Raw genomic sequence first — 22,129 nt, 5'->3', positions numbered from 1 at the left:
ATGAACATGAGTGCCTGGTCACAAAACACACACACACACCGCACAGACACACACACACTGCACACAGACACACACACACCGCACACAGACACACACACACCGCACGAACACACCGCACACCGCACGAACACACTGCACACAGACACACACACCGCACACAGACACACACACACACAGACACAGACACACACACACACCGCACACACACCGACACACACACCACACACAGACACACACCACAAACACACCGCACACAGACACACACAAATACACACACACACAAACACACACACTCAGACACATGCACACACACACTACCCATCCCAGAGTTATGTGACTAGCAGGCCTGTCCTGTCTGTGACAGTGGTTGTGGCTACTGACTGACTAGCAGGCCTGTCCTGTCTGTGACAGTGGTTGTGGCTACTGACTGACTAGCAGGCCTGTCCTGTCTGTGACAGTGCTTGTGACTACTGACTGACTAGCAGGCCTGTCCTGTCTGTGACAGTGGTTGTGACTACTGACTGACTAGCAGGCCTGTCCTGTCTGTGACAGTGGTTGTGGCTACTGACTGACTAGCAGGCCTGTCCTGTCTGTGACAGTGATTCTGACTACTGACTAGCAGGCCTGTCCTGTCTGTGACAGTAGTTGTGACATGACTACTCCGGTACAGTTATACCACACCTCTCCTGTTAATGCAGCTAATGTACTGTTGTCATTATATTAATGACAAAATAATCAATTAGGGTTAATTAAATGCTCTTTGACTCAAATCCAGTCATGTACGTGAGTCGGTCTATCTTCCTGTCTGTCTGTCATCTCTACTCTACACTGTAAAATGATTAACGGCATTTTAGGCAGACCGTACGTTCGCGGATTAGCTCCTTTTATTAAGTAATTATGCAGCAGATTTTCCAGGACATATTGTGGGATAAATAAAAGCATTATACAAATGAGAGTGTATCTGCTGTTACAGGACGTGTCTGGTAGTTCTCTAACTACCAGACAAACAGATGTGACCAGGGAGGGGAGGCTCACAGCAAGCGCAGTGGAAGCATGCGGTGCTCGCACAGTAATTCATAAACTAGCTATGTCTCTGGTTACTTAACCATCTGGTGTGTGTGGTGTGTGTGTGTGTGTGTGTGTGTGTGTGTGTGTGTGTTGCTGGATTTTAGTGGATGGGGGATCCTAATAGATACCAATAAAGTACTAAATACTTAACCGTCTGACATTTAGCCTGATCAGGCCCAAAGCTGCAACACAAACACCAGGTTCCCTTGACCAATCACAGCCACTCAGGGCATCATAACCATATAGCCCTCTCTGTTAATTGTCCAATTGGAATTGCTAATGTTAATCCCATTAATTTTACCCCCATTTTAAACCCTCCGTGTTGAGTCAAGCTGTTTAAACCCTCCGTGTTGAGTCAAGCTGTTTAAACCCTCCGTGTTGAGTCAAGCTGTTGGAACCCTCCATGTTGAGTCAAGCTGTTGGAACCCTCTGCATTGAGTCAAGCTGTTGGAACCCTCCATGTTGAGTCAAGCTGTTGGAACCCTCCACGTTGAGTCAAGCTGTTGGAACCCTCTGCATTGAGTCAAGCTGTTGGAACGCTCCATGTTGAGTGAAGCTGTTGGAACCCTCCACGTTGAGTCAAGCTGTTTAAAACCCATTATGTTGAGTCAAGCTGTTGGAACCCTCCATGTTGAGTCAAGCTGTTGGAACCCTCCATGATGAGTCAAGATGTTTAAACCCTCCACGTTGAATAAAACTGTTTAAACCCTCCATGTTGAGTCAAGCTGTTGGAACCCTCCATGTTGAGTCAAGCTGTTGGAACCCTCCATGTTGAGTCAAGCTGTTGGAACCCTCCATGTTGAGTCAAGCTGTTGGAACCCTCCATGTTGAGTCAAGCTGTTGGAACCCTCCGTGTTGAGTCAAGCTGTTTAAACACTCCATGTTGAGTCAAGCTGTTGGAACCCTCCATGTTGAGTCAAGCTGTTGGAACCCTCTGCATTGAGTCAAGCTGTTGGAACGCTCCATGTTGAGTGAAGCTGTTGGAACCCTCCACGTTGAGTCAAGCTGTTTAAAACCCATTATGTTGAGTCAAGCTGTTGGAACCCTCCATGTTGAGTCAAGCTGTTGGAACCCTCCATGATGAGTCAAGATGTTTAAACCCTCCACGTTGAATAAAACTGTTTAAACCCTCCATGTTGAGTCAAGCTGTTGGAACCCTCCACGTTGAGTCAAACTGTTTAAACCCTCCATGTTGAGTCAAGCTGTTGGAACCCTCCATGTTGAGTTAAGCTGTTGGAACCCTCCATGTTGAGTCAAGCTGTTGGAACCCTCCATGTTGACTCAAGCCGTTGAAACCCTCCATGTTGAGTCAAGCTGTTGGAACCCTCTGCATTGAGTCAAGCTGTTTAAATGCTCCACGTTGAGTCAAGCTGTTGGAACCCTCCATGTTGAGTCAAGCTGTTGGAACCCTCCACATTGAGTCAAGCTGTTTAAAACCCATTATGTTGAGTCAAGCTGTTGGAACCCTCCATGTTGAGTCAAGCTGTTGGAACCCTCCATGTTGAGTCAAGCTGTTGGAACCCTCCATGTTGAGTCAAGCTGTTGGAACCCTCCATGTTGAGTCAAGCTGTTTAAAACCCATTATGTTGAGTCAAGCTGTTGGAACCCTCCATGTTGAGTCAAGCTGTTGGAACCCTCCATGTTGAGTCAAGCTGTTGGAACCCTCCATGTTGAGTCAAGCTGTTGGAACCCTCCACATTGAGTCAAGCTGTTGGAACCTTCCACGTTGAGTCAAGCTTTTTAAAACCCATTATGTTGAGTCAAGCTGTTTAAAACCCATTATGTTGAGTCAAGCTGTTGGAACCCTCCATGTTGAGTCAAGCTGTTGGAACCCTCCATGTTGTGTCAAGCTGTTGGAACCCTCCACGTTGAGTCAAGCTGTTTAAAACCCATTATGTTGAGTCAAGCTGTTGGAACCCTCTACGTTGAATCAAGCTGTTTAAAACCCTCCATGTTGAGTCAAGATGTTAAAACCCTCCATGCTGAGTCAAGCTGTTTCATCAGTTTATCCTAGAATATCCAGTAGCAGGTAGCGTATTTGCAAATTATAAATGATGCACTTCATTACGGACAAATTAAACCTGTTTGAGAGAAATGCTGAAGGTAATGATTTTAAGGGATGTTCACATAGCCAGCGATTACACATCATGTGATTCCATTTAGGATCTACTGTACACATTAAAGTTTAGCACAATCTGACAGGAATTATTGAATACCGCATTCTAACAAGAAGTGAAAGACAGGTCGAGGGCCTAGCAGGAGAGAAACTATTCAACCCTCTTGCCCAGTAGACCTGAGAGACAGCATCGGCATGTTCTCTCACTCGTCGTCAATGTAATAGAAGACCGGAAGCTATATTGTGATGCGTGTCTTTAAGCCCACCACAACACACACACACACATCACTGTATGAAAAACGGATTAAAACAACTGATTCAGGGGAGGGGGGGTAGTTCATATCAGGGGAGGGGGGTAGTTCATATCAGGGGAGGGGGGGTAGTTCATATCAGGGGAGAGGGGTAGTTCATATCAGGGGAGGGGGGTAGTTCATATCAGGGGAGGGGGAGGGGGTAGTTCATATCAGGGGAGGGGGGTAGTTTATATCAGGGGAGGGGGAGGGGGTAGTTCATATCAGGGGAGGGGGGTAGTTCATATCAGGGGAGGGGGAGGGGGTAGTTCATATCAGGGGAGGGGGGTAGTTTATATCAGGGGAGGGGGAGGGGGGTAGTTCATATCAGGGGAGGGGGAGGGGGTAGTTCATATCAGGGGAGGGGGGTAGTTTATATCAGGGGAGGGGGAGGGGGTAGTTCATATCAGGGGAGGGGGTAGTTCATATCAGGGGAGGGGGTAGTTCATATCAGGGGAGGGGGAGGGGGTAGTTCATATCAGGGGAGGGGGGTAGTTCATATCAGGGGAGGGGGGTAGTTCATATCAGGGGAGGGGGTAGTTCATATCAGGGGAGGGGGAGGGGGTAGTTCATATTAGGGGAGGCGGGTAGTTCATATCAGGGGAGGGGGTAGTTCATATCAGGGGAGGGGGGTAGTTCAAATCAGGGGAGGGGGAGGGGGTAGTTCATATCAGGGGAGGGGGGTAGATCATATCAGGGGAGGGGGAGGGGGTAGTTCATATCAGGGGAGGGGGTAGTTCATATCAGGGGAGGGGGAGGGGGTAGTTCATATTAGGGGAGGCGGGTAGTTCATATCAGGGGAGAGGGGTAGTTCATATCAGGGGAGGGGGGTAGTTCAAATCAGGGGAGGGGGGTAGTTCATATCAGGGGAGAGGGGTAGTTCATATAAGGGGAGGGGGGTAGTTCATATCAGGGGAGGGGGGTAGTTCATATCAGGGGAGGGGGTAGTTCATATCAGGGGAGAGGGGTAGTTCATATCAGGGGAGGGGGGGGGGGGGGTAGTTCATATCAGGGGAGGGGGAGGGGGGTAGTTCATATCAGGGGAGGGGGGTAGTTCATATCAGGGGAGGGGGAGGGGGTAGTTCATATCAGGGGAGGGGGTAGTTTATATCAGGGGAGGGGGTAGTTCATATCAGGGGAGAGGGGTAGTTCATATCAGGGGAGGTGGGGGGGGGGTAGTTAATATCAGGGGAGGGGGGGGGGGTAGTTCATATCAGGGGAGGGGGTAGTTCATATCAGGGGAGGGGGGGTAGTTCATATCAGGGGAGGGGGAGGGGGGTAGTTCATATCAGGGGAGGGGGTAGTTCATATCAGGGGAGGGGGGGTAGTTCATATCAGGGGAGGGGGAGGGGGGTAGTTCATATCAGGGGAGGGGGTAGTTCATATCAGGGGAGGGGGGGTAGTTTATATCAGGGGAGGGGGGTAGTTCATATCAGGGGAGAGGGGTAGTTCATATCAGGGGAGGGGGGGTAGTTTATATCAGGTGAGGGGGGTAGTTCATATCAGGGGAGAGGGGTAGTTCATATCAGGGGAGGGGGTAGTTCATATCATGGGAGGGGGGGTAGTTTATATCAGGGGAGGGGGTAGTTCATATCAGGGGAGAAGGGTAGTTCATATCAGGGGAGGGGGTAGTTCATATCAGGGGAGGGGGAGGGGGGTAGTTCATATCAGGGGAGGGGGTAGTTCATATCAGGGGAGGGGGGTAGTTCATATCAGGGGAGGGGGGTAGTTCATATCAGGGGAGGGGGGTAGTTCATATCAGGGGAGGGGGGTAGTTCAAATCAGGGGAGGGGGGTAGTTCATATCAGGGGAGAGGGGTAGTTCATATCAGGGGAGGGGGAGGGGGGTAGTTCATATCAGGGGAGGGGGAGGGGGTAGTTCATATCAGGGGAGGGGGAGGGGGTAGTTCATATCAGGGGAGGGGGAGGGGGGTAGTTCATATCAGGGGAGGGGGAGGGGGGTAGTTCATATCAGGGGAGGGGGAGGGGGTAGTTCATATCAGGGGAGGGGGGTAGTTCATATCAGGGGAGGGGGAGGGGGTAGTTCATATCAGGGGAGGGGGGGTAGTTTATATCAGGGGAGGGGGAGGGGGGTAGTTCATATCAGGGGAGGGGGGGTAGTTCATATCAGGGGAGGGGGGTAGTTCATATCAGGGGAGAGGGGTAGTTCATATCAGGGGAGGGGGGGGGGTAGTTAATATCAGGGGAGGGGGGTAGTTCATATCAGGGGATAGGGGAGGGGGTAGTTCATATCAGGGGAGGGGGGGGGTAGTTCATATCAGGGGAGGGGGTAGTTCATATCAGGGGAGGGGGAGGGGGGTAGTTCATATCAGGGGAGGGGGAGGGGGTAGTTCATATCAGGGGAGGGGGTAGTTCATATCAGGGGAGGGGGGGGTAGTTCATATCAGGGGAGGGGGGTAGTTCATATCAGGGGAGGGGGTAGTTCATATCAGGGGAGGGGGGGTAGTTTATATCAGGGGAGGGGGAGGGGGTAGTTCATATTAGGGGAGGCGGGTAGTTCATATCAGTGGAGGGGGAGGGGGGTAGTTTATATCAGGGGAGGGGGAGGGGGTAGTTCATATTAGGGGAGGCGGGTAGTTCATATCAGGGGAGGGGGGGTAGTTCATATCAGGGGAGGGGGAGGGGGGTAGTTCATATCAGGGGAGGGGGGTAGTTCATATCAGGGGAGGGGGAGGGGGTAGTTCATATCAGGGGAGGGGGGGTAGTTTATATCAGGGGAGGGGGTAGTTCATATCAGGGGAGAGGGGTAGTTCATATCAGGGGAGGTGGGGGGGGGGGTAGTTCATATCAGGGGAGGGGGAGGGGGGTAGTTCATATCAGGGGAAGGGGTAGTTCATATCAGGGGAGGGGGGGTAGTTCATATCAGGGGAGGGGGAGGGGGGTAGTTCATATCAGGGGAGGGGGTAGTTCATATCAGGGGAGGGGGGGTAGTTCATATCAGGGGAGGGGGAGGGGGGTAGTTCATATCAGGGGAGGGGGTAGTTCATATCAGGGGAGGGGGGGTAGTTTATATCAGGGGAGGGGGGTAGTTCATATCAGGGGAGAGGGGTAGTTCATATCAGGGGAGGGGGGGTAGTTTATATCAGGTGAGGGGGGTTGTTCATATCAGGGGAGAGGGGTAGTTCATATCAGGGGAGGGGGTAGTTCATATCATGGGAGGGGGGGTAGTTTATATCAGGGGAGGGGGTAGTTCATATCAGGGGAGAAGGGTAGTTCATATCAGGGGAGGGGGGAGTTCATATCAGGGGAGGGGGAGGGGGGTAGTTCATATCAGGGGAGGGGGTAGTTCATATCAGGGGAGGGGGGTAGTTCATATCAGGGGAGGGGGGTAGTTCATATCAGGGGAGGGGGGTAGTTCATATCAGGGGAGGGGGGTAGTTCATATCAGGGGAGGGGGGTAGTTCAAATCAGGGGAGGGGGGTAGTTCATATCAGGGGAGAGGGGTAGTTCATATCAGGGGAGGGGGAGGGGGGTAGTTCATATCAGGGGAGGGGGAGGGGGTAGTTCATATCAGGGGAGGGGGAGGGGGTAGTTCATATCAGGGGAGGGGGAGGGGGGTAGTTCATATCAGGGGAGGGGGAGGGGGGTAGTTCATATCAGGGGAGGGGGAGGGGGTAGTTCATATCAGGGGAGGGGGGTAGTTCATATCAGGGGAGGGGGAGGGGGTAGTTCATATCAGGGGAGGGGGGGTAGTTTATATCAGGGGAGGGGGAGGGGGGTAGTTCATATCAGGGGAGGGGGGGTAGTTCATATCAGGGGAGGGGGGTAGTTCATATCAGGGGAGAGGGGTAGTTCATATCAGGGGAGGGGGGGGGGGTAGTTAATATCAGGGGAGGGGGGTAGTTCATATCAGGGGATAGGGGAGGGGGTAGTTCATATCAGGGGAGGGGGGGGGGTAGTTCATATCAGGGGAGGGGGAGGGGGTAGTTCATATCAGGGGAGGGGGAGGGGGGTAGTTCATATCAGGGGAGGGGGAGGGGGGTAGTTCATATCAGGGGAGGGGGTAGTTCATATCAGGGGAGGGGGGGGTAGTTCATATCAGGGGAGGGGGGTAGTTCATATCAGGGGAGGGGGTAGTTCATATCAGGGGAGGGGGGGTAGTTTATATCAGGGGAGGGGGAGGGGGTAGTTCATATTAGGGGAGGCGGGTAGTTCATATCAGTGGAGGGGGAGGGGGGTAGTTTATATCAGGGGAGGGGGAGGGGGTAGTTCATATTAGGGGAGGCGGGTAGTTCATATCAGGGGAGGGGGGGTAGTTCATATCAGGGGAGGGGGAGGGGGGTAGTTCATATCAGGGGAGGGGGGTAGTTCATATCAGGGGAGGGGGAGGGGGTAGTTCATATCAGGGGAGGGGGGGTAGTTTATATCAGGGGAGGGGGTAGTTCATATCAGGGGAGAGGGGTAGTTCATATCAGGGGAGGTGGGGGGGGGTAGTTCATATCAGGGGAGGGGGTAGTTCATATCAGGGGAGGGGGGGTAGTTCATATCAGGGGAGGGGGAGGGGGGTAGTTCATATCAGGGGAGGGGGTAGTTCATATCAGGGGAGGGGGGGTAGTTCATATCAGGGGAGGGGGAGGGGGGTAGTTCATATCAGGGGAGGGGGTAGTTCATATCAGGGGAGGGGGGGTAGTTTATATCAGGGGAGGGGGGTAGTTCATATCAGGGGAGAGGGGTAGTTCATATCAGGGGAGGGGGGGTAGTTTATATCAGGTGAGGGGGGTTGTTCATATCAGGGGAGAGGGGTAGTTCATATCAGGGGAGGGGGTAGTTCATATCATGGGAGGGGGGGTAGTTTATATCAGGGGAGGGGGTAGTTCATATCAGGGGAGAAGGGTAGTTCATATCAGGGGAGGGGGTAGTTCATATCAGGGGAGGGGGAGGGGGGTAGTTCATATCAGGGGAGGGGGTAGTTCATATCAGGGGAGGGGGGTAGTTCATATCAGGGGAGGGGGGTAGTTCATATCAGGGGAGGGGGGTAGTTCATATCAGGGGAGGGGGGTAGTTCATATCAGGGGAGGGGGGTAGTTCAAATCAGGGGAGGGGGGTAGTTCATATCAGGGGAGAGGGGTAGTTCATATCAGGGGAGGGGGAGGGGGGTAGTTCATATCAGGGGAGGGGGAGGGGGTAGTTCATATCAGGGGAGGGGGAGGGGGTAGTTCATATCAGGGGAGGGGGAGGGGGTAGTTCATATCAGGGGAGGGGGAGGGGGTAGTTCATATCAGGGGAGGGGGTAGTTCATATCAGGGGAGGGGGAGGGGGTAGTTCATATCAGGGGAGGGGGGGTAGTTTATATCAGGGGAGGGGGAGGGGGGTAGTTCATATCAGGGGAGGGGGGGTAGTTCATATCAGGGGAGGGGGGTAGTTCATATCAGGGGAGAGGGGTAGTTCATATCAGGGGAGGGGGGGGGGGGTAGTTCATATCAGGGGAGGGGGGTAGTTCATATCAGGGGATAGGGGAGGGGGTAGTTCATATCAGGGGAGGGGGGGGGTAGTTCATATCAGGGGAGGGGGAGGGGGTAGTTCATATCAGGGGAGGGGGAGGGGGGTAGTTCATATCAGGGGAGGGGGAGGGGGGTAGTTCATATCAGGGGAGGGGGGTAGTTCATATCAGGGGAGGGGGTAGTTCATATCAGGGGAGGGGGGGTAGTTTATATCAGGGGAGGGGGAGGGGGTAGTTCATATTAGGGGAGGCGGGTAGTTCATATCAGTGGAGGGGGAGGGGGGTAGTTTATATCAGGGGAGGGGGGGGGGGGTAGTTCATATTAGGGGAGGCGGGTAGTTCATATCAGGGGAGGGGGTAGTTCATATCAGGGGAGGGGGGTAGTTCATATCAGGGGAGAGGGGAGGTGGTAGTTCATATTAGGGGAGGCGGGTAGTTCATATCAGGGGAGGGGGTAGTTCATATCAGGGGAGGGGGGTAGTTCATATCAGGGGATAGGGGAGGGGGGTAGTTCATATCAGGGGAGGGGGGAGGGGGGTAGTTCATATCAGGGGAGGGGGTAGTTCATATCAGAGGAGAGGGGAGGGGGGTAGTTCATATCAGGGGAGGGGGGGTAGTTCATATCAGAGGAGGGGGGTAGTTCATATCAGGGGAGGGGGGTAGTTCATATCAGGGGAGAGGGGAGGGGGGTAGTTCATATCAGGGGAGGGGGGTAGTTCATATCAGGGGAGGGGGGTAGTTCATATCAGGGGAGGGGGGGTAGTTCATATCAGAGGAGAGGGGAGGGGGGTAGTTCATATCAGGGGAGGGGGGTAGTTCATATCAGGGGAGGGGGGTAGTTCATATCAGGGGAGGGGGTAGTTCATATCAGGGGAGAGGGGAGGGGGGTAGTTCATATCAGGGGAGGGGGGTAGTTCATATCAGGGGAGGGGGGGTAGTTCATATCAGAGGAGAGGGGAGGGGGTAGTTCATATCAGGGGAGGGGGGTAGTTCATATCAGGGGAGAGGGGAGGGGGGTAGTTCATATCAGGGGAGGGGGGGTAGTTCATATCAGAGGAGAGGAGAGGGGGGTAGTTCATATCAGGGGAGGGGGGAGGGGGTAGTTCATATCAGGGGAGGGGGGGGTAGTTCATATCAGGGGAGGGGGAGGGGGGTAGTTCATATCAGGGGAGGGGGGTAGTTCATATCAGGGGAGGGGGGGTAGTTCATATCAGGGGAGAGGGGAGGGGGGTAGTTCATATCAGGGGAGGGGGGTAGTTCATATCAGGGGAGGGGGGTAGTTCATATCAGGGGAGGGGGGTAGTTTATATCAGGGGAGGGGGGTAGTTCATATCAGGGGAGGGGGGTAGTTCATATCAGGGGAGGGGGGTAGTTTATATCAGGGGAGGGGGGTAGTTCATATCAGGGGAGGGGGGTAGTTCATATCAGGGGAGGGGGGTAGTTCATATCAGGGGAGGGGGGTAGTTCATATCAGGGGAGGGGGGGTAGTTCATATCAGGGGAGGGGGTAGTTCATATCAGGGGAGGGGGGAGGGGAGTAGTTCATATCAGGGGAGGGGGGTAGTTCATATCAGGGGAGGGGGGGTAGTTCATATCAGGGGAGAGGGGAGGGGGGTAGTTCATATCAGGGGAGGGGGGTAGTTCATATCAGGGGAGGGGGTAGTTCATATCAGAGGAGAGGGGTAGTTCATATCAGGGGAGAGGGGTAGTTCATATCAGGGGAGGGGGGTAGTTCATATCAGGGGAGGGGGGTAGTTCATATCAGGGGAGGGGGTATTTCATATCAGGGGAGAGGGGAGGGGGGTAGTTCATATCAGGGGAGGGGGGTAGTTCATATCAGGGGAGGGGGGGTAGTTCATATCAGAGGAGAGGGGAGGGGGTAGTTCATATCAGGGGAGGGGGGTAGTTCATATCAGGGGAGGGGGGTAGTTCATATCAGGGGAGAGGGGAGGGGGGTAGTTCATATCAGGGGAGGGGGGTAGTTCATATCAGGGGAGGGGGGGTAGTTCATATCAGAGGAGAGGAGAGGGGGGGTAGTTCATATCAGGGGAGGGGGGAGGGGGTAGTTCATATCAGGGGAGGGGGGGGGGGGTAGTTCATATCAGGGGAGGGGGGAGGGGGGTAGTTCATATCAGGGGAGGGGGGTAGTTCATATCAGGGGAGGGGAGGTAGTTCATATCAGGGGAGAGGGGAGGGGGGTAGTTCATATCAGGGGAGGGGGGTAGTTCATATCATGGGAGGGGGGTAGTTCATATCAGGGGAGGGGGGTAGTTTATATCAGGGGAGGGGGGGTAGTTCATATCAGAGGAGAGGAGAGGGGGGTAGTTCATATCAGGGGAGGGGGGAGGGGGTAGTTCATATCAGGGGAGGGGGGGGGGTAGTTCATATCAGGGGAGGGGGGAGGGGGGTAGTTCATATCAGGGGAGGGGGGTAGTTCATATCAGGGGAGGGGGGGTAGTTCATATCAGGGGAGAGGGGAGGGGGGTAGTTCATATCAGGGGAGGGGGGTAGTTCATATCAGGGGAGGGGGGTAGTTCATATCAGGGGAGGGGGGTAGTTCATATCAGGGGAGGGGGGTAGTTCATATCAGGGGAGGGGGGTAGTTTATATCAGGGGAGGGGGGTAGTTCATATCAGGGGAGGGGGGTAGTTCATATCAGGGGAGGGGGTAGTTCATATCAGGGGAGGGGGGTAGTTTATATCAGGGGAGGGGGGTAGTTCATATCAGGGGAGGGGGGTAGTTCATATCAGGGGAGGGGGGTAGTTTATATCAGGGGAGGGGGGTAGTTCATATCAGGGGAGGGGGGTAGTTCATATCAGGGGAGGGGGGTAGTTCATATCAGGGGAGGGGGGTAGTTCATATCAGGGGAGGGGGGGTAGTTCATATCAGGGGAGGGGGGTAGTTCATATCAGGGGAGGGGGGAGGGGAGTAGTTCATATCAGGGGAGGGGGGTAGTTCATATCAGGGGAGGGGGGGTAGTTCATATCAGGGGAGAGGGGAGGGGGGTAGTTCATATCAGGGGAGGGGGGTAGTTCATATCAGGGGAGGGGGTAGTTCATATCAGAGGAGAGGGGTAGTTCATATCAGGGGAGAGGGGTAGTTCATATCAGGGGAGGGGGGTAGTTCATATCAGGGGAGGGGGGTAGTTCATATCAGGGGAGGGGGTATTTCATATCAGGGGAGAGGGGAGGGGGGTAGTTCATATCAGGGGAGGGGGGTAGTTCATATCAGGGGAGGGGGGGTAGTTCATATCAGAGGAGAGGGGAGGGGGTAGTTCATATCAGGGGAGGGGGGTAGTTCATATCAGGGGAGGGGGGTAGTTCATATCAGGGGAGAGGGGAGGGGGGTAGTTCATATCAGGGGAGGGGGGTAGTTCATATCAGGGGAGGGGGGGTAGTTCATATCAGAGGAGTGGAGAGGGGGGGTAGTTCATATCAGGGGAGGGGGGAGGGGGTAGTTCATATCAGGGGAGGGGGGGGGTAGTTCATATCAGGGGAGGGGGGAGGGGGGTAGTTCATATCAGGGGAGGGGAGGTAGTTCATATCAGGGGAGAGGGGAGGGGGGTAGTTCATATCAGGGGAGGGGGGTAGTTCATATCAGGGGAGGGGGGTAGTTTATATCAGGGGAGGGGGGTAGTTCATATCAGGGGAGGGGGGTAGTTAATTTAAGGGGAGGAGGGTAGTTCATATCAGGGGAGGGGGGTAGTTCATATCAGGGGAGGGGGGGTAGTTCATATCAGGGGAGGGGGGTAGTTCATATCAGGGGAGGGGGGAGGGGAGTAGTTCACATCAGGGGAGGGGGGTAGTTAATATCAGGGGAGGGGGGGTAGTTCATATCAGGGGAGAGGGGAGGGGGGTAGTTCATATCAGGGGAGGGGGGTAGTTCATATCAGGGGAGGGGGTAGTTCATATCAGAGGAGAGGGGTAGTTCATATCAGGGGAGAGGGGTAGTTCATATCAGGGGAGGGGGGTAGTTCATATCAGGGGAGGGGGGTAGTTCATATCAGGGGAGGGGGGTAGTTCATTTAAGGGGAGGAGGGTAGTTCATATCAGGGGAGGGAGAGGGGTAGTTCATATCAGGGGAGGGGGGTAGTTCATATCAGGGGAGGGGGAGGGGGTAGTTCATATCAGGGGAGGGGGGCAGTTCATATCAGGGGAGGGGGGTAGTTCATATCAGGGGAGGGAGAGGGGTAGTTCATATCAGGGGAGGGGGGTAGTTCATATCAGGGGAGGTGGAGGGGGTAGTTCATATCAGGGGAGGGGGGTAGTTCATATCAGGGGAGGGGGGTAGTTCATATCAGGGGAGGGGGGGTAGTTCATATCAGGGGAGGGAGAGGGGTAGTTCATATCAGGGGAGGGGGGTAGTTCATATCAGGGGAGGGAGAGGGGTAGTTCATATCAGGGGAGGGGGGTAGTTCATATCAGGGGAGAGGGGAGGGGGGTAGTTCCATCAGGGGAGAGGGTTGGTTCATATCAGGGGAGAGGGGTAGTTCATATCAGAGGAGAGGGGTCGTTCATATCAGAGGAGGGGGGTAGTTCATATCAGGGGAGGGGGTAGTTCATATCAGGGTAGGGGGGGTAGTTCATATCAGGGGAGGGGGGTAGTTCATATCAGGGGAGGGGGGTATTTCATATCAGGGGAGAGGGTAGTTCATATCAGGGGAGGGGGGTAGTTCATATCAGGGGAGGGGGGGTAGTTCATATCAGGGGAGAGGGGAGGGGGGTAGTTCATATCAGGGGAGGGGGGTAGTTCATATCAGAGGAGAGGGGTAGTTCATATCAGGGGAGAGGGGAGGGGGTAGTTCATATCAGGGGAGGGGGGTAGTTCATATCAGAGGAGAGGGGTAGTTCATATCAGGGGAGGGGGGTAGTTCATATCAGGGGAGGGAGAGGGGTAGTTCATATCAGGGGAGGGGGGTAGTTCATATCAGGGGAGAGGGGAGGGGGGTAGTTCCATCAGGGGAGAGGGTTGGTTCATATCAGGGGAGAGTGGTAGTTCATATCAGAGGAGAGGGGTCGTTCATATCAGGGGAGGGGGGTAGTTCATATCAGGGTAGGGGGGGTAGTTCATATCAGGGGAGGGGGGTAGTTCATATCAGGGGAGAGGGGAGGGGGTAGTTCATATCAGGGGAGGGGGGTAGTTCATATCAGGGGAGGGGGAGGGGGTAGTTCATATCAGGGGAGGGGGTAGTTCATATCAGAGGAGGGGGTAGTTCATATCAGGGGAGGGGGGTAGTCCATATCAGGGGAGGGGTAGTTCATATCAGGGGAGAGGGGAGGGGGGTAGTTCATATCAGGGGATAGGGGAGGGGGGGTAGTTTATATCAGGGGAGAGGGGTAGTTCATATCAGAGGAGAGGGGTAGTTCATATCAGGGGAGGGGGTAGTTCATATCAGGGGAGGGGGGTAGTTCATATCAGGGGATAGGGGAGGGGGATAGTTCATATCAGGGGAGGGGGGTAGTTCTTATCAGGGTAGGGGAGTAGTTCATATCAGGGGAGGGGGGTAGTTCATATCAGGGGAGGGGGAGGGGGATAGTTCATATCAGAGGAGAGGGGTAGCTCAAATCAGGGTAGGGGAGTAGTTCATATCAGGGGAGGGGGTAGTTCATATCAGGTGATGGAGGAGGGGGGTAGTTTATATCAGGGTGGGGGGGTAGTTAAATCAGGGTAGGAAGGAGGGGTGTAGTTCAATGAGGGTAGGAGAGAGGGGTGTAGTTCATATCAGGGTAGGAGGGATGGGTGTAGTTTATATCAGGGTAGGAGGGGGTGTAGTTCATATCAGGTTAGAGGGGAGGGGTGTAGTTCAATCAGGGTAGGAGAGAGGGGTGTAGTTCAATCAGGGTAGGGGAGAGGAGTGTAGCTCAATCAGGGTAGGAGGGGGGTGTAGTTCAATCAGGGTAGGAGAGAGGGGTGTAGTTCAATCAGGGTAGGAGGGAGGAGTGTAGCTCAATCAGGGTAGGAGGGGGGGGGGGTGTATTTCAATCAGGGTAGGAGGGAGGAGTGTAGTTCATATCAGGGTAGAAGGGAGGAGTGTAGTTCATATCTGGTTAGGAGAGAGGAGTGTAGTTCTGTGTGCTTATTTCCTATAAACATAAATAAAGGCTTAATTCACCACCAGCACCACAGTTTGCATGACCTCATGCCCGGCAAGGTTCCATAAGGGAAGGAGATGGTTTGCGTGTGCGTGTGTGTGTGTGTGTGATCCTGTCCTCATCCCAACCTATCCTCACCGCCTCATCCTGCTGTAACTCTGAAACCAGCTGAAACCTGACAGACTGGGGGTTGAAATATTAACAACCCACACAAATGCCCTCTCCTCCTTTCACCCTCTCCTCCCCTATCCCCCCTCCTCTTCTCCTCTCCCTCTACTCTACTCTTCCTTTACTCCGCTCCTCCTCTCCCCTCCCCTTCTCCTCCTCTACCCCTCTCCTCCTCTCCTTCTCCTCCTCTACCCCTTCCTCCTCTCCCTCTCCCCCTCTTCCCACTCCTCTCCTCTACCCCTTCCTCCTCTCCCTCTCTCCCCCTCCTCTCCCTCTTTCCTCCTCCTCTCCCTCTCTACTCCTCTCTCTCTCCTACCCTCTCCCTCTCCCCCTCCTCTCCCTCTCCTCCTCTCTCTCCTCCTCTCCCTCTCCCCCTCCTCCTCTCTCTCCTCCTCTCCCCAGGTCCCTGATGGAGAGCAGCAGCAGCTCCAACACCAAGACAAACACATCCCCAGCCAGACATGCTGCAGGGGCTTTACATTGCAATGTCTTTGTTGGTTTTCCAGAATATGCTTCCATCTCATCCTGGACGAAGACAGGTGATGCATATAATTATCATATTATTATTGGCAGTATTATTTATTATTTGGAAGCTGCTGCTGGTGATACTGTTGGTGATGGTGGTGGTGATACTGATGGTGTTGGTATTAGTGGTGGTGTTGGTGATGGTGATACTGATGGTGTTGGTATTAGTGGTGGTGGTGGTGATTCTGATGGTGATGGTGATGGTGGTGGTGATTCTGATGGTGTTGGTGATTCTGATGGTGTTGGTGGTGGTGTTGGTGATTCTGATGGTGTTGGTGATACTGATGCTGCTGGTGATACTGTTGGTGTTGGTGATTCTGATGGTGTTGGTGATTCTGTTGGTGTTGGTGTTAGTGGTGGTGATTCTGATGGTGTTAGTGGTGGTGTTGGTGATACTGATGGTGTTGGTGTTAGTGGTGGTGTTGGTTATTCTGATGGTGGTGTTTTTTTGATAATGGTGTTGGTCATGGTGTTGGTCATGGTGTTGGTGATGGTCATGGTGTTGGTGATGGTATTGGTGTTGGTATTGGTAATGGTGATGGTGTTGGTATTTGGTGATGGTTTTGGTGATGGATGTTGGTGATGGTATTGGTGATGGTGGTAGTGATGGTCATGGTGTTGGTGGTGGTGATGGTTTTGGTGATGGTGTTGGTCATGGTGATGGTATTGGTGAAGTGTGATGGTTTTGGTGGTGGGGATGGTATTGGTGATGGTGTTGGTCATGGTGTTGGTAATGGTGATGGTGATTGATGAATTGTGATGGTTTTGGTGGTGGTGATGGTGTTGGTGATTGGTGATGGTAATGGTGTTGGTTATGATGTTGGTGATTGGTGATGGTATTGGTGATGGTGATGGTATTGGTGATTGATGATGGTATTGGTGACGGTTTGGTGATGGTGATTGGTGATGGTATTGGTGATGGTAATTGGCGATGGTATTGGTGTTGGTATTGGTGATGGAATTGGTGATTGGTGATGGTATTGGTGACGGTTTGGTGATGGTGATTGGTGATGGCATTATTGGTGATGGTGATTGGTGATGGTATTATTGGTGATGGTGTTGGTGATTGGTGATGGTTATTTGTGATGGTATTATTGGTGATGGTATTGGTGATGGATTTAGTGATGGTATTGGTGATTGGTGATGGTATTGGTGATGGTGATTGTATTATTGGTGATGGTATTGGTGATTGGTGATGGTTATTGCTGATGGTATTATTGGTGATGGTATTGGTGATTGGTGATGGTATTGGTGATGGTGATTGGTGATGGTATTATTGGTGATGGTATTGGTGATTGGTGATGGTTATTGGTGATGGTATTATTGGTGATGGTATTGGTGATTGGTGATGGTGTTGGTGATTGGTGATGGTATTGGTGATGGTATTGGTGATTGTTGATGGTATTGGTGATGGTATTGGTGATTGGTGATGGTATTGGAGATTGGTGATGGTAATGGTGTTGGTTATGATGTTGGTGATTGGTATTGGAGATTGGTGATGGTATTGGTGATTGGTGATGGTATTGGTGACGGTTTGGTGATGGTGATGGTATTGGTGATAGTATTGGTGATGGTTTGGTGATGGTAATTGGCAATGGTATTGGTGATGGTATTGGTGATGGTATTCGTGATTGGTGATGGTATTGGTGACGGTTTGGTGATGGTGATTGGTGATGGTATTGGTGATTGTATTATTGGTGATTGTATTGGTGATTGGTGATGGTATTGGTGATGGTATTATTGGTGATGGTATTAGTGATTGGTGATGGTTATTGGTGATGGTATTATTGGTGATGTATTGGTGATTGGTGATGGTATTGGTGATTGTGATTGGTGTTGGTGATTGGTGATGGTATTGGTGATGGTATTGGTGATTGGTGATGGTATTGGTGATGGTATTGGTGATTGGTGATGGTATTGGAGATTAGTGATGGTAATGGTGTTGGTTATGATGTTGGTGATTGGTATTGGAGATTGGTGATGGTATTGGTGATTGGTGATGGTATTGGTGACGGTTTGGTGATGGTGATGGTATTGGTGATAGTATTGGTGATGGTTTGGTGATGGTAATTGGCAATGGTATTGGTGATGGTGTTGGTGATGGTATTCGTGATTGGTGATGGTATTGGTGACGGTTTGGTGATGGTGATTGGTGATGGTATTGGTGATTGTATTATTGGTGATTGTATTGGTGATTGGTGATGGTATTGGTGATGGTATTATTGGTGATGGTATTGGTGATGGTATTGGTGATGGTATGGTGATTATATTGGTGATGGTGATTGGTGATGGTTTTATTGGTGATGGTATTATTGGTGATGGTATTGGTGATTGGTGATGGTATTGGTGATGGTGATTGGTGATGGTATTATTGGTGATGGTATTAGTGATTGGTGATGGTTATTGGTGATGGTATTATTGGTGATGTATTGGTGATTGGTGATGGTATTGGTGATTGGTGATGGTATTGGTGATGGTATTGGTGATTGGTGATGGTATTGGTGATGGTATTGGTGATGGTATTGGTGATTGGTGATGGTATTGGTGACGGTTTGGTGGTGGTGATTGGTGATGGCATTATTGGTGATGGTGTTGGTGATGGTATTATTGGTGATGATATTGGTGATTGGTGATGGTATTGGTGACGGTTTGGTGGTGGTGATTGGTGATGGCATTATTGGTGATGGTGTTGGTGATGGTATTATTGGTGATGGTATTGGTGATTGGTGATGGCTATTGGTGATGGTATTATTGGTGATGGTGTTGGTGTTGGTGATGGTGTTGGTGATGGTATTGGTGATGGTATTGATGATTGGTGATGGTATTGGTGATGGTATTATTGGTGATGGTATTGGTGATGGTATTGGTGATGGTATTGGTGATTGTATTGGTGATGGTGATTGGTGATGGTTTTATTGGTGATGGTATTGATGATTGGTGATGGTTATTGGTGATGGTATTATTGGTGATGGTATTGGTGATTGGTGATGGTATTGGTGATGGTGATTGGTGATGGTATTATTGGTGATGGTATTAGTGATTGGTGATGGTTATTGGTGATTGTATTATTGGTGATGTATTGGTGATTGGTGATGGTATTAGTGATTGGTGATGGTATTGGTGATGGTATTGGTGATGGTATTATTGGTGATTGGTGAAGGTATTGGTGATGGTATTATTGGTGATTGGTGATGGTATTGGTGATGGTATTATTGGTGATTGGTGATGGTATTGGTGACGGTTTGGTGGTGGTGATTGGTGATGGCATTATTGGTGATGGTGTTGGTGATGGTATTATTGGTGATGGTATTGGTGATTGGTGATGGCTATTGGTGATGGTATTATTGGTGATGGTGTTGGTGTTGGTGATGGTGTTGGTGATGGTATTGGTGATGGTATTGGTGATGGTATTGATGATTGGTGATGGTATTATTGGTGATTGGTATTGGTGATTGGTGATGTGTTGGTGATGGTGTTGGTGATTGGTGATGGTATTGGTGATTGGTGATGGTATTGGTGATGGTATTGGTGATGGTATTATTGGTGATTGGTGAAGGTATTGGTGATGGTATTATTGGTGATTGGTGATGGTATTGGTGATGGTATTATTGGTGATTGGTGATGGTATTGGTGACGGTTTGGTGATGGTATTGGTGATGGTATTTTTGGTGATTGGTGATGGTATTGGTGACGGTTTGGTGATGGTATTGGTGACGGTATATTTCCGTTTGTCAGGGTTCCCATATAGAAGAGGGGGACAGAGGGGGTCTAAGGACATACCATCTGTAGGCATGATATATATCCTGAAACCATCATCTGGAAAGGGTGGGCTTTTCTAAATGGAGAGAGGAAGATGTGGAATGGGTTGCGGGAGGGGAGGGATTGATATGCTGATGACAAAGCACTGAGAATCCATGAGCTTCCATAAAAACATATTGAAACTCCTCACAAAGGAGGAAAATATGATATATGATGTACAAAAAAACGGTTTGGTGTGAACAAAGGCTTTGAAACAGATATTTAATATCAACCGAACAAACCATCATAACACGAAACACGAGAAGGGGAATAGAAGAATCTGCGCCAAAAAAACAAAACAAGAAGATAAGTGCTTCCTGGGAGAGGAAAGCCACACCACACTAAACAGGCTCTACTGTTTCCAGATTCAGGATGTGGTAAAGATCTCAGAGTTAAATAGAACACATATCTCTATCGCTATGGTTACTACTTCCTGTTCGAGCCTCTTCCTCTGTGGTGCTGTGCAGCTCTTTGCAGGCAGTAATGAGGTAAAACGTGAGGTAAAACGTGGGGTGAAGAAGAGTTTAACAGTGGAGCTGGCTGCCTGCCAACGCCAACCACCTCACCTCAGCTGAGCTCTTGAACAACGTGGAGACCGCGCAGCATGTTCCATTAATGACTGGCTTGGCCGTGATGGTTGAGTTTACCTGGCATCATCCCACGGGGGAGGGAGGGCTGATGCTGGGGCATGGCTATAATAATGGCTTTTGGCTAAGGGTTTGACTGGGTTGGTATATCTTTGCTTACAACGGATCATATCCAGAGCCAGACAGGTTTCTGTGTTTACCCTGTCATGTGTAACCTTTATTTATAAAGGTCATCCTCATTGATAGGATGAACTGTTGAAACAGAGACATTAGTGTTTACAGTGATTGTTTAAGTTGCTTACAGTATAGTCTGCAGCTTGCTGACACAGGAAGGACACATTGAGAAGTATTTTACACAATACATAAAGACAACTTCCTCTAACCACTACCTAGTGGTTAGAGGGTTGGACTAGTAACCGAAAGGTTGCAAGATCGAATCCCCCGAGCTGACAAGGTACGAATCTGTCGTTCTGCCCCCCTGAACAAGGCAGTTAAACCCACCGTTCCTAGGCCGTCATTGAAAATAAGAAATTTGTTCTCAACTGACTTGCCTAGTTAAATATAAATAAATAAAAATGTCTGTATGTTATAAATGTGGAAATGAACCACAGGGCAGGAACATTTCTGTACGTTATAAATGTGGAAATGAACCCCAGGGCAGGAACATTTCTGTATGTTATAAATGTGGAAATGAACCCCAGGGCAGGAACATTTCTGTACGTTATAAATGTGGAAATGAACCCCAGGGCAGGAACATTTCTGTACGTTATAAATGTGGAAATGAACCCAAGGGCAGGAACATTTCTGTATGTTATAAATGTGGAAATGAACCCCAGGGCAGGAACATTTCTGTACGTTATAAATGTGGAAATGAACCCCAGGGCAGGAACATTTCTGTATGTTATAAATGTGGAAATGAACCCCAGGGCAGGAACATTTCTGTACGTTATAAATGTGGAAATGAACCCCAGGGAAGGAACATTTCTGTACGTTATAAATGTGGAAATGAACCCCAGGGCAGGAACATTTCTGTATGTTATAAATGTGGAAATTAACCCCAGGGCAGGAACATTTCTGTATGTTATAAATGTGGAAATTAACCCCAGGGCAGGAACATTTCTGTACGTTATAAATGTGGAAATGAACCCCAGGGCAGGAACATTTCTGTATGTTATAAATGTGGAAATGAACCCCAGGGCAGGAACATTTCTGTACGTTATAAATGTGGAAATGAACCCCAGGGCAGGAACATTTCTGTATGTTATAAATGTGGAAATGAACCCCAGGGCAGGAACATTTCTGTATGTTATAAATGTGGAAATGAACCCCAGGGCAGGAACATTTCTGTACGTTATAAATGTGGAAATGAACCCCAGGGCAGGAACATTTCTGTACGTTATAAATGTGGAAATGAACCCCAGGGCAGGAACATTTCTGTACGTTATAAATGTGTCAGTGTTTTATGTTATTATGTTATAGACCACGTTGTTAGACTCACCACAGTGCAGCAGAGGGGCCAGAACCACCACGCTGCTGCTAACGCTGCCAGTAACAACAGCAACAGGAACACTATGGCTACCGCGAAGCCGTCCGACTGACACAGGGAGAGAAAAATACACGTTAGACCAGTCAGAGGTCATACGTCATTCAATAGACAGATAAGACCAGCCAGAGGTCATTCAATAGACAGATAAGACCAGTCAGAGGTCATTCAATAGACAGATAAGACCAGTCAGAGGTCATTCAATAGACAGATAAGACCAGCCAGAGGTCATACGTCATTCAATTGACAGATAAGACCCGTCAGAGGTCATTCAATAGACAGATAAGACCAGCCAGAGGTCATTCAATAGACAGATAAGACCAGTCAGAGGTCATTCAATAGACAGATAAGACCAGTGAGAGGTCATACGTCATTCAATAGACAGATAAGACCAGCCAGAGGTCATTCAATAGACAGATAAGACCAGCCAGAGGTCATTCAATAGACAGATAAGACCAGCCAGAGGTCATTCAATAGACAGAT

General features: G+C 50.7%; 1 protein-coding gene across 1 annotated transcript in view; it reads right to left on the bottom strand.

The window, feature by feature from the left end:
- The window catches only part of LOC110536457 (anthrax toxin receptor 2), a 151,121-nt gene that overhangs the window by 70,404 nt on the left and 58,588 nt on the right, over positions 1-22,129 (bottom strand). The window contains exon 11 of the mRNA XM_090191237.1: positions 21,602-21,697. Coding sequence (XP_090047363.1) covers positions 21,602-21,697 — 96 coding nt within the window. The remainder of the gene's footprint in view (positions 1-21,601; positions 21,698-22,129) is intronic.

The sequence above is a fragment of the Oncorhynchus mykiss genome, chromosome 11 (genome assembly GCF_057628025.1).
Source record: "Oncorhynchus mykiss isolate SJ-2025 chromosome 11, ASM5762802v1, whole genome shotgun sequence".
NCBI classification, from domain to species: domain Eukaryota; kingdom Metazoa; phylum Chordata; class Actinopteri; order Salmoniformes; family Salmonidae; genus Oncorhynchus; species Oncorhynchus mykiss.
Note: the sequence above shows the minus strand (reverse complement) of the source record. Positions and strands in the feature narration are given on the sequence as shown.